This window comes from Amblyomma americanum, chromosome 9, assembly GCF_052857255.1.
Source record: "Amblyomma americanum isolate KBUSLIRL-KWMA chromosome 9, ASM5285725v1, whole genome shotgun sequence".
In the NCBI taxonomy this organism is placed as follows: domain Eukaryota; kingdom Metazoa; phylum Arthropoda; class Arachnida; order Ixodida; family Ixodidae; genus Amblyomma; species Amblyomma americanum.
The window spans coordinates 84,564,691-84,578,102 of NC_135505.1; the positions used below are offsets into that span (position 1 = coordinate 84,564,691).

Sequence of the window (13,412 nt, forward strand, 5' to 3'; positions counted from 1 at the left end):
AAATGTAGAGCGCAAATCATCAAAGGCAAAAGCATCAAGGCTTGTCATCCAAGAAATGAGATACGAAATCTCGTGGCAAGAGAGAAAAACTGCAAATTTGCTTATGAATGATCCTATTTGCACGCTATTATACATTCCTCAATGATTTCTATTGCCTATTGCTGATGTTTACCTCTTATTTTTTTCTCCTTCACGACATTTCTTCAGATTTATTTATATGCACTCGAAATGCATCCATTCAGTTGCCAGTGAGCGTAGATCTGAGCCTATTCTTACGTCCGGTTTATTTTCACTGTCTTCTTTCATAATGTCTCCTCGCAGTTATGAACGTGCTCGCGTACAGAATGGACGATACGCATAACTTGACGCACGGTAAAAGACCGGGGAAAAAACAATGGAGGCAGAATTTAGTTCAGAGGAATAGCCTACGAATCATCCCTTTTAAATACCGATGTTGGCAATAATGATGCCGTTCTACTCAAGTACACCGTAACAATTATTGATGTTTTTGGCGTCTATAAACCATTTGCCGACTTGAGCAAGCATCACTATTTCGTCTTTATCATGTCTTGTCTTCCCGTTCGTAATGTGGCACGCGCTACTAATTACAATATTAACTACAACAAAAAAACTATGGTCGATTTTCATAGCTGGCAAGATGCGAGTCCGGTACGCTAGAAGTTCGATCTTCACTTCGGTTTCGGTGTTCACATGCAGTGTTCACGAATGGGAGTTTTTCGGGTAGCGATAATGGGTTAATGTCCGCATACGCGGAAGTTGTAATTCTCTACATTCGTAGATCTCAGGTAGTCTTCCTACCACTTCCGGCGCAGTGGTGGAGCGGCCAGGAAACGCGCCGCTTCCTTTCTATGGCAGGTGCTGCCATCGATGGGACTGGTTGCTCTACGCAAGCATCCTATCACGATTAATTGAGCGTCCTCCTGCCACATAACTGGCTTCAGACAAACATACCGGCAGAGAAACGGAGAAACATACAACGGCTAAATGCGCTTAATGGCTACTTTAATTGCTAATGCACTACAAGTCTAAAGTATTCTATATATTTACGTAAATGTCACCTCAAAAGTCTTTTTTTATCTATGATTCCAATTCCTCACAGCTCGCAAGCGGCCCTGCAGTTTCCCTGCCTCGTTCTTCTTTCGGCACGGAGGCGCCTTATCTAAGCTATGCTGTCGGGTACCTTGAAGTGGATCCATGCACTTATGGACTCAGAGCGGAAGCAGTGCATATTAAGAGAGAGTGATGAGCGAGAATCTATTATGACAATTGAAATTCCTACATTTCATCTTAGTGCAGATGTGGTAGGTGCTAACACCTGTGTTTTTCCGGCAGTCTCTCTCAGTGGTATTTCTGTGTACATTATAAATATTCGGATTGCTTTGTACATGTGACGTTGTGCCGAGACGGTGCTAAGGGAATACCTTGTTGGTACCGATCACCACGTCGCTACCTCATTGTGCTTTGTTCGTGACATACATACATAATCTTTTGAGATAAGCGCACTCTGTTGTAAAAATGTACCAATTGCTTCAATGTTGGACATTGGGAAGATAGCCAAAAGATGTAGGAGAGCGGACGCCGGCGTCGAGGAGAGTGGACGCATCCTATGTGCGCTCCGCAAATTTTCGATGTTTTCGTCGGTTTTGTCGTTTGTGCTCGCAAACTACTGAGCTATTTCAACGCCGGAAGTCTTCGCGACCACCGGGATACCACTCTTTCGGCAAGTGCAGCCCTCTTTTGCAATTTCTACAGACTTTTGGACTCACGCCACCCGGCCAGGCTGCTAAGCCTAACCTGGTGAGCGGCTCTTCGAGCCGCCCGCCGAGCGGACGCACAGGCTGGCTTGTCGCGGTGTAACTCAGCTGCGCCATGTCTCGCATGGAAGTAACTGTGGAAGGAGAGAGTATCCAGCCTGAAGAGCTCCACTCTCAAGTAGGTTGGTTTAAGGTTAATTATTCCAAAGCCAAGGCCCTCTCGAAGACAGGGGAGGGAGAGCAAGCTGGCGACCCGACCCGAGATGGGAGGCAAGACAAAGCTTCAGCGCACATAATGGCGATAAAGAGAGAGGGAAGGAAGCTGGCGAGGCAATCTGTTGGCACGCAGCAGACGCGCCTCTCCCCCGAGCTTCATAAAATAGTGCTCAGACCGAAAGGGGGTCTCAAACTGATCATGGAACGCACTGACGCAACAGTGGCGGACGCGGTGAAGATAGCGGCAGGTTTTAAACCGGCGGAAGTTAAGGAAGATATCGTGCTCGTCAACCACAAGCAAAACTCGATTCTCGTAGGCACTGACAGCCAGGAGAGGATGCAAAAGTACCTGAAAATCGGCTCCATTCCAACGCCAAAGGGACGCGTTGACGCGTTCGTCTACCTGGCTACTCCGGACGGCTGTGGGAAAGGAGTTATACATGGAATTCCGGTCTCGCACACCGTGGAATTCATTCAAGATATGTTGAAGTGCTCGCGTAACCCGGAGGTGATGGGAGTCAGGAGACTTGGGCGTGAGTCTCGCAGCGTGTTGTTACTCTTTGAAGATGAGACAGTGCCGCACTGGATTTATTATGGAGGTATGCCGCTACGCTGCCATCTCTACAAGAAAAAATATGAGGTCTGTGTGACATGTGGCCAACTCGGACATCGAGCCGACGTATGCCCGAACCCAGACAACATTAAGTGCCGAGGATGTGGTATGAGCAACCCCCCTCGGGAACATACTTGTGACCCAAAGTGTGCCCTATGTGGGAAAGGGCACATACTCGGAGACAGGAAGTGCCGGGAACTGTACAGAACCCCGCACATAATTAAGAAGCGACAGTGGAAGGAACGAACGCAAGACAATGAGAGCAAGGCAACAACAGACAGCGAGAACAACGCATCTGGACGACAGAGCAGACCAAGAACCAGGGCAGAAGGGGGATTTCACATGCGACAGGACTCCTTCCCGCGCCTGGTGTCGGGGACAGGCTCTGGTGGTCACGGCCAGTCCACGGGACGCTCCAACTCCCGAGGTCGCTCGGGTTCCCAGGACCGCCTCAGCTGCAAGGGCCCTTCCAGCTCCCAGGATCGTTCCAGTTCCCGGGGTCGTTCCGGCTCCCGGGGTCGTTCTAGCTCCAGGGGCCACTCCAGCTCTCGCAAGCGCTCCGCTTCCAGGGGGCGGGACAACACTGGCAACAAATGGAACACCGGAGCCCGGCCCAAAATCGAGGGACGCTCTGAGTGTCATCAGCAAGGGTCAACGCCGCCCACGGACAAGACCAACGTGCCGGATGACCACAAGAGGGTGAGCTTTGTAGATAAGGTCTCCCATACTCATCCACCCGGTGGGTCTGACGACATCTTACAACTTAAACGCATGGTGGAAAAATTAACCGGGGCAGTTACGGCCCTTCAAAATGAAAACGCGGAACTTAGGAAGCAGCTGCCGCTTAAGATCCAGATAGATAGGAAACGACAGGAAGCCGAAAAACCTCCACATAATACCCAGGAGAGTACGATGGTGGTGGAGAAATCCCTACCATCACCCAGCAAGAGAAAATCGTTGGAGGGCGCACAACCCGAACTTACGCTGGAGGAAGTCTGCCATAAACTGGAGACCAACATTCAGACCCAGATTCAGGCCCTGGATACCAAAATACAAGCGCAATTTCAGGCATTGGAAACTAACATGCAAAATCAAATTCAGTCGATTCTCTCCGCAATACAGGGACTCACAGACGTAACACAAGGACACAGGAATGAGCTCTTAGCCATCAATATATGGCAGCAAACTGTGGAACATACCATTCAGCAAATTCAACATGGCCATATACACAAAGAATAACAACTACTTGCTGTGGCAATGGAACTGCCGGGGGTATCGGCGGAAAAGGCCGATCCTCCAGCAGCTCCTTGCGTCTCTGAAGGTCCACCCAGAGGTTATCGCCCTCCAGGAGACTGGAGGCGCGTCAAAATTAATTGGTTATCAAGCTTTTAACGCCACAGGCGACAAACCTAATGTTACCACATTCGTTAGAAGGAACATTACGGCCATTGAACATGACACGGGCATCCGCCACATAGAGCACGTCCTCGTCGAACTTATTCCGGCCACAAAGACTCAACGCAGTCTTTTCATTCTGAATATTTATAGCACTCCAATTCAAAAGAAAGTTAAATTCGACTCCCTCTTCAGGAAAGTGATGCGTATCGGCAACAAGCACGCACTGGTTATTCTAGGTGACTTCAATGCCCACCACCCTGCGTGGGGCTACCCGCGGCCCTGTACGAAGGGGAGAGAGCTATGGCTAGACATACAGCAAATGGGCTTCACCCTGCTCACGGATCCTCTTACCCCCACAAGAATGGGTAACAGCGTGTGCGCTGACACGTCCCCAGACCTCACCCTGGTGAAGAATGCGGGTACAGCTAATTGGTCCAACTCCTTGCTAAACCTAGGCAGTGACCATTACATACTTGTCACGGAAACTGACGTTGGCCCTGCCAAGCGCCACACGCGCTCCCCGCATATTATCGAATGGGACGCTTTCCGCGACGCTCGTAACCAGGACGGGAGAAAGGCAGAAATCACAAACATAGAACAATGGGCGGAGGAACTCCGCAGAGACGCCAAGAATGCGACTAAAACGCTCGACGACAACGCGGAACTTGAAGTACTAGACAGCCGCCTTCTTCATATGTGGGAGGCCAAAGCTAGTATGGAAAAGCGATTAAAGAGACAAAAGTGGAATCGCAATCTCAGAAGACGCCTAGCGCGCCACAACAAAGAGATTGAGGCATATGCACTTAGACTCTGCGATCAGAACTGGGAAACAATGTGCGACCAGCTTGAGGGCAATATCGGCCTCGCCAAAACATGGAACCTCCTTCGGCACCTCCTCGATCCAGAAGGTAGCAAATTAACACAGCGACAAAATTTACAGAAATTAGGTTATAAATTTGAAGGTTCGGAGCAGGAACTCCTCGATGCAATTCGTTGTCGATATATAGGCTCCGCTACCAAAACTACCTTACCGCGCTATGAGGGTAAATCCAACAGCGAACTAGACGCCCCTATTCACGAATTCGAGGTTCGAGCAGAAATACTAAAACTGAAAACCAAATCAGCCCCCGGACCCGATGGTGTAACCAACAAAATGCTTAGAAACCTAGATGACAAATCTATAACGGCGCTGACCAATTTCATGCAAGAATGCTGGGAGAAGGGTGAGATTCCCCAACAATGGAAAACCGCTAAGGTAATTTTCATACCTAAGCCAGGGAAACCGCTCAATCTAGAAAATCTAAGGCCTATATCCCTCACCTCTTGCGTTGGAAAACTGATGGAACATGTCATACAAACGTGACTAACCAATTTCATGGAAGACAACGACTTATACCCCCATTCGATGATAGGTTTTAGATCGCATTTGTCCACGCAAGATGTCATGATACAGCTCACACATGACATATTAGACACTAAGTCGCTGGATGCGAAAGTAATAGTGGGACTTGATCTCACTAAAGCTTTCGATAATGTAAAACACGAGGCGATACTAGAAAACCTGGCTCTTTTAAACGTCGGGGAGCGCACATACAACTACATTGCCAATTTCCTTTCGGACAGGATAGCGCGCATCCACTTTGGTGAAAGTCAGTCTCAAGACATACACTTGGGCAGCATAGGCACCCCTCAGGGTTCGGTACTTTCCCCTATTCTCTTCAACGTGGCCATGATACGGCTCCCGAAGAGACTGGAGGGGATAGATGGCTTGAATTTCTGCATGTACGCGGACGATATCACCATGTGGATGACCCGTGGCCACGACGCGCACATCGAAAGTACGCTACAGAAGGCCATAAATGAGGTCGAAAACTATGTCAGCCGTAGGGGCTTGCAATGCTCGCCGCAGAAGTCTGAACTTCTTTTTTATAGACCTCTGCATCAAAGACAAACTAGAACCATCCCTAACATCAAATTACAAACTCAAGGGGCGGAAATTCCTCATGTTGAAAAAATCAGAATTTTAGGAATGATTATACAAAGCAACGGGTATAACGGTGATGCAATAACTAAGATGGAAAACTGCGCGCAACAAACTATGCGGCTCATACAGCGGATTGCCAACAGAAGACACGGCATGAAAGAGCAGAATCTCCTACGGCTGGTACAGGCGTTCGTAGTAAGCCGTATCTCGTATGCTGCCCCCTTCCTTGATCTTAAAGTTTCAGAAAAGGAAAAGATAAATGGAATTATCAGGCGATGCACGAAACAAGCTCTAGGATTGCCCATCCGTACATCCACCTACCGCCTCCTAGAGCTGGGAATGCATAATACCCTGGAAGAAATTACGGAAGCAGTGAGAACGTCCCAAATCGAGCGCTTAGCCGGGACCACAACCGGCAGGGCCATTCTAGAAAAACTCAATCTTAGCCGAGATAACAGAACAACCGCCAAAGTTCACATGCTCGGAAAAATTCGAGACAGTATAGTTGTACCCCCATTACCCAGGAATATGCATCCTATTCATCACTCAGTGCGCCGGACCAAGCGGGCAGAGGCGCTAGAGAAACGCTTCCGCTCCTACAAAGACGAGGACGTGGTCTACGTGGATGCCGCTGAGTATGGTAAGAACACGATGACCGTCGCGGTCGTCAATAATAAACAACTCCTCAAAATAAGTGCCTCCATACTCTCGGGTAACCCAGAGACTGCAGAGGAAGCTGCCATAGCACTGGCTTGTGTAGGCACAAAAGCGAGATACATCATCAGTGACTCCAAAGTTGCCATACTAAATTTCAGCAGGGGCCGGGTCTCCCCTCTAACGAATAAAATTCTAAGCCGTCATGTAATAGACCGGAAAATTACGCTAGTCTGGACACCAGCACATGCATCCCTGCCTGGTAACGAGACAGCCCACGAGTTCGCCCGAGGCTTTTCTTTCCGGGCGGACCCGAGCGAGGTGGTCTTTACAGACAGGGATCGCATGGTGACCTACAGAGAAATTACACAACACTATCGTTTGCAACGAGCTAGACTTCCTCCAGCGGATAGATCCTTGTCCAGATACCAAGCCATCAACTGGCGCCGGTTACAAACTTACACATTTCCAAACCCGGCCCTCTGGAGTCTTATGTACCCAGGGCAATTTTCAGAAAAATGCGCGAACTGCGAACTTAGGGCCACCTTGGACCACATACTATGGGAATGTCCTCATGCTCCCCGGGAGGGACGAGGTATTAACACAAAAGATCAATGGGAGACCTTACTACTGAGCTCCGACCCGGCGACTCAGTTACAACTCGTCCGACTGGCCGAAGCCGCCGCCGAGAGTCAAGACCTTTCGGCCGTCGTCTAGGCGGGTAGCCCTCTGGCTACCCTCTTTCTGTTGGATATTAAAAGTTTTCCTATCCTATCCCATCTATCCAAAAGATGTAAAAAGTCAAGAGAATTTTTGTTCCTCGGCCTCTCAACGTGACTTTGGGTTTGTCTCGGAGCGTAGAAATGTTTATATTGTGTACACAAATGCATTTTGAAGCGAAATTTTTCGTAATATTCTGTCTTTGATTTGCCGCCCTATTCAATTTTGCTTCAGCGTCAACTCCGCAAGCACTTTCAGATCATACTTGAACGAGATGATCGCAATGAAAAATTAAACCACATCGAGCTTAAAAAATAAGAACACCGGAAACGTTCTAGAGAGGAAACAAGAGTTTACTAAAAATAAAAAAGAAAGCTTATTTTTAAATAGCATGAAGCTTGAAAGCGCAAGCGACCCGGTGGCAAAGGCCCAACAAGTGGAGAGGATCTCCCCGACAATAAGGTGCTTCATGTATCTCGAGATTTCGTCCCCAAAGTTGCTTCTAATATCATGAACAAAAAAATCATCAATTCGCTGCGTACTATTCCATAGCGCACGGTCAAGCACCAAGTAACAGTTCGCTTACATATTTTTGCCGTCACTGAGGGATGGCTGCTGCTTCGAACAATGCCGAGATTGCAATGGAAAGGCGAACGACTATTAACTGCCGTGACGTTTTGTAGTGCTTGCCTTTACGCAAGCGTTCATTGTTTATATCCATTGTCATATGACCTCGTCACCTTCTCGCTCAATGGGCGAGGGGAACATGATGGGTTATCGGCTGGTTATTCCTTGATTAGATGTAGCCGGTTATCTCGCTTACTTGGCTCCCAATAATTGCGACGGACGGGTTAATGTGGATGACAGGCTATCCGCTGCTTATCAGCTAGTTGGATGAAGCGGGTTATCCCACTTACTTGGCTATCAGTAATGCTACTGCATTTATCATCATCATTATCACAATTTTTAATCTTAAAGGCCCCTGCTGTCGGGGTGTTTAATGAGATGGAGGGATCCAATATGGCATTAACAAAAACAATAGCTGAATATAAAGAGAATAAATTACTATAAAAAATAATACGAATCAAAGATTGTGACAGAGCAGAATACAAATGGATGCTAAACAAAAAGTATTAAAGCACCACAATTCTTCCAGAGTTACTCCTTCTATCACGTTTGAGACTGAGGGTGATTATCTAAGCATGCTATAAAAGAAATTCGCCGAGTAAACGCAATATATGATATGTGTGGCTGTGATCGGTCTGACTCCACGACCGTGGAAGGTGCGTGTTGCAGTGGCAGAATGCGGATTTTTCTTCGGCATACTCAAGTAAGGGCAATCAACAATGTGCTCCTGAATTCTTTATGCGCATATCTGGCTTTGTCTTGTTATCTCTGCGCCACTATATTGAGGGGTAGTGTTTAGATTTTGCACCGTTATGCAACCTAGAGCAATTCCTGTTTGCTGGTTCGAGTGTTTGTATGTGTAGTGGCGTAAAGGGGCTGTGCATTTATTGCAGCTTCGGTTTAATTGTGCTATTTTTTTATAATTAGGACTACTGCGCGTGCACTGTGCAACTCGGACAGTTTTTAAAAGCAGTTTTATGTTACTGAATGATCAAATTGCTTTCGCCGCATTTTTTTGCAGACAGCTACTTACAACTTCTGCGTACACTCCGGTTTTATCGGGTATCGCGTTCCTACAGACATCCTCAGGTTTCACTACATTGCCGGGGTATAGGTCACTTTGCTCTTCTTGGGTTGACAGGACAACCCAACACGTTTGCCCTCGATACCTGCGAAGAAGACAGGAAAAATTATGCAGGTTGATCCCTAATGAATGAATAATTTGTTACAGTAATCAGCGCACTGTATTAAACCAATTTCTTGTAACCAAATGCGCGCCAGCATCCTGTAGCCATCATAAAACAGCTAGCTGTACTCGGAAAAAAATCTCTTTTTACCGGTTTACTGTCTGGGCAGTGGCCCAAAAGCGCCGCGAACATCAACACTGTCGCAGTGAAGTTATTGGAGCGTGTGAAAGAGGTTCGCTTTGAAATGCTGGAACGACAAAATATCACAAGTATGGATAGCTTTATGAAACGCATCGGAGCACGGCGCGTCGGGGCAGCGGTGAATGTCCTGGACAAGTATGGTTGCTTCGCCGCCAAGTGCGGAAGCGTGTCGCGTAGCTTGAGTTTGGTGTGCGTTGCGGGCGGCGATCGAATAGCATCGGCTGGCGCAATATCGCTGGTGGGATCCTATTATGGCTGGGGTCGGTTTTGCATTTCTCTTTGGCGTGTGTTGCGGTGAAGTTTTTCTTCGTTCCAAGAATAAGGGCGATTATGTATCATTTGAAAAAGGCGTAACGATTCTGCTGCCGTTGCAAAGAGTCTTCTGCTCCAAATAACGACCTACTAACGGACCGATGATAGTTGAAGCCACGTTCCTACAACATACACCATTCGCAAACCCCGCACGAGCGTCAACAGGCCGCCAAGATAACTCTTTAAGAAGCCACGTAGTAAAGAATTCAGCGTCAATAAACGCGTGCGCACCAAGTTCCTTTCAGAACGAGTATACTGTGTATTTCGCACCAGCACTACGCAAGCAGCATCGTGCAAGTATAAGAGCAAGCTTTCGAGCTGACTTTAGCCATTCTGGAAGAATTTACGCTGACAGGAAGCGCATTGCCCAAGTCAGATTAATTACGTCGCCCAATAGGTGTGGCGTGCTGGTGTGGTCATATGGTTAAGAGTATGGTCACACAATAAAGGATGTGGTTACTGCGACGAATATTCTGGCATAGACCACTTTTCTCAAGTTGTGGTCAGGCGGCGACAAAAACTCGCGCTTTCATTCCAGAAGAAACCAGTCTGCGTACAGTATAACTGCCGCTAGCAGGCAAATCTTATGGCTTATGCCAATCGGTGATTTGGAGCAACTTTTCGTGCACCATGAAACCAAAGAGGTGTTGTGATGGGTGATTTGTATTGAGATCCTAAGTTGTGATTTCACCACTGCCTCTTTCTAAATCGTGGCTCCAAAGAAGTCTTCAAGACGATCGACTGAAGTACGCAAAAAGACAATATAGCTCAGTGCAGTAAATACACTTTGTTTTATTAAAATTGAAAAATATTCCACGCGCGCACATTCACGCATCCGATACTAGAAAAAGTACTCAACTGCAGTCAACGTGCTTACTTTCATTGACTTGGAAATTCGCCCTGCTCTCGCTGGTCCCTTAAACAGGGCACTGCTGTTGTAAGTTCTTTTTTCTTGCCCAATCTAGCCGATTTCTCCGGTTCCTTCATAATTTTAGGCTTTATACGCACCAAGTAAAAAGTGCACCACACCTCCTCCTCGTTCGACCGAGACGCTGGCGACCGAGTTAACCATAGAAAGAGCTATCCCACGCTCGTGGGAAAAGCCTAAGAGACGATTTTCGTGCTTAGGGGGGAAGGAGGGCGGGGGGGGGGGGGGACTGAGTGCGCAGGCGTTTTTTTTTCGCTGAGTTTTTGTCCTCGTGATAGGGCACTGGCATGCCAAATGGTCGACGATCACGGAATATTGCTCAAAATTGTGCGGATAGGATAAACCTTTCGCACTTGTTTTCCCCTTCTTTAAGGTTTAATATAACGTGCGTTTTTATTACGCCGCGCTGTGAAAAGGCAGAAATCACGTTTTTTAAATTTTTCGCTCAGGAGTGGCATTAACGTACTTCACCGCAAAATGTATAAAATTCATTTTCTTTACTTCATCTGTTTTTTAACGCTCTGGGGTAAATCGTTGTGTTATCAGACAACTTTTTGCATGCCAGCGCCCTGTGCTAAAATGATTTTCTTCTTCCACCTGTTTCTTTCCAACCAGACGCGGAAATCAAAGCACGTATTTGTCTTCATGTTATGCATTTTGTAACCCTTGGAATCTCATTTTTCGCCCCTTAATACATCATTTTTCTGATTTGCTACGGCGTTTTACCACGTATTTAGCTTTTTACATCTCTGGGCTTTGTGTTGAATTCTCGTCATAATTTGGTGCAGAAAAGAAGCTTTCACGAAAAGGACTTACGAGATAACAAGTCTCATCTGCCTCAGACTGCACTCGGAGAACCTCTGGTGATTTGCACCTTTGTCCTTATAGCTCATCAGGTATCCCTGTTCCCATGAGCAACTTTCCGATCCCATGTATCCTGGAACCAGTGGTATTGTCTTGGATCCGTCGTGTTGAGCTCCCAATCTGTTTTGAACGAGTCCATTTAGAAACAAGCAACTAGAGATTCACTCAGTGTCGTGCACAAGAAAAACGTTATTCCATGAAAAAATTGTCGTTGGTTTAGCTCTGTTTAAACCTGGAGTGGCGCGATAGCTACAGCTGGCCAAGTGGAACTTGCTCAGTTGAACTGCAAAGTCAGTCTTTCGCCGCCCCGTTTCTCTGGGCGTTCCCTTTTCATCTTCCTCCCACTTGACACGGCGCATGCGCACAGCTGTGGCAGCTCGGTATCGCCGGCGCGCCACGCCACCGGCAGCAGCAGCTTCTCCGCACCATGATGCTGGTCACGTGACCAACCACGTGATCAGCCTCGGCGCCGCGCCGCCGGCAACTGCTCCGAACCACGCCACCAACCACGTGACAGCGTGGCGGCGCAGACCCGGCGTGCCGGCGCAACCACAGGGTGGCGGCGTCGCTACGGTGTCGCCACGCTAAAGGCTCGAAATGCTGCCGTAATACACCTATCGCTACAAATTCGGCGGTGGTTTAGCCCTGGTTAAACTTGGAGTGAAGTGATCGCTACAGCTGGCCGAGTGCAACTTGCTCAGTTGAATTGCGAAGTCTCGCCGGCACATACTCCGCACCACATGACCAACCACGTGACAGCGTGGCAGCGCAGCCACAGGGTGGCGGTGCAGCCACAGGTTGCTGGCGCCGCCACGCTGAAGGATCGAAATGGTACTGTAATAATATAGTTTTCGCTACAAAATAAAACCAATAAGCCTTCCATATTTTCCACACTCGCGAAAGGCACGGAGAGCTGCAACCAGCCCTGTGAGTGGATTTCTCTTCGAAATACAACATGCACAACGCCCATTCGAATGACGTGACCGCAGTGCGGCCACTCCTAAGCCCCCGTGTGTAATATTTTTCTTTCAGAGCTCATTAATGCGGGTGCAATTTCTTACAACGCGCCAAGGTCATCCTTAGTCCGGTGAAACTATTCTATACAATGGCTTATAAAAAAATCGCCATCATTTTAATGCTTATACTTTGCAGCGTCTACTTCCGCGAGGGAGAAAGGAAACATCCGCTGAACTCTCCGGAGTTTCGACAATGGTAATTGTCTTCTTGTGAGCGTTGCCTAAGACGTGTGTCTTTCTGTGTTAGTTACACTACGAAGAATCCACCTAATATGTGCAGTTGCAGCCGCTTTAAGTGACGTTTAAGTGCCTTCAGAAGACACTAGCACACGAAAGTGGCGGGAAAACTCTTTCACTTCTCCGTTTCTTCAACCACGCACAAACTCAGCTGTGCGCCCAGCACTTCGCTTCGTGGTATTCTGGTCGTGCCCATTATTGTAAAGCCAGTGATTCGGGCAGCGGTACACATTTTTCTGCACCTTCCATGTTCCGAAAACTTTGGAAATGCTTTTCATGCTAATACCATACATCGCTGACCAGGATATGCCAAACCAAAAAGCTCAGTACCGCTAACTCGGTAGTGGCGCGTACCCGCTAACCGGACATAACTGTAATATTAGTGTAGAGCCGAAGTCGCGTGGGACAGTCTTTAAAAAAGCTGAGTACCTTTCAGGAGAAACACGTACGCTCTCGGAGGCTAGCGACTGTGGTCTATGGAGTCGCAGCAAACTCTCAGGCGTGGTCGCATATCCTTATATTCGCCGTAATGTAAATTGTTGCCGATATCTATGTAAGCGAAATGTCTGGTTGCGTTCTCGGTTTCGCAAAAGAGCCGGCGTGAAAAAGTATTCGCCGCTTATGTCACTGTCGGCCTTTCGATGGCTTCGCCGCAGTGGCTCAATGGTTACGGTGCTCGG

At 47.8% G+C, this 13,412-nt stretch overlaps 1 protein-coding gene across 1 annotated transcript in view; it reads right to left on the bottom strand.

Moving 5' to 3' along the window:
• The window catches only part of LOC144103477 (venom metalloproteinase BumaMPs1-like), a 35,521-nt gene that overhangs the window by 4,194 nt on the left and 17,915 nt on the right, over positions 1-13,412 (bottom strand). The window contains exons 10-11 of the mRNA XM_077636183.1: positions 11,432-11,599; positions 9,021-9,156 (exon numbers count right to left, since the gene is read on the bottom strand). Coding sequence (XP_077492309.1) covers positions 9,021-9,156; positions 11,432-11,599 — 304 coding nt within the window. The remainder of the gene's footprint in view (positions 1-9,020; positions 9,157-11,431; positions 11,600-13,412) is intronic.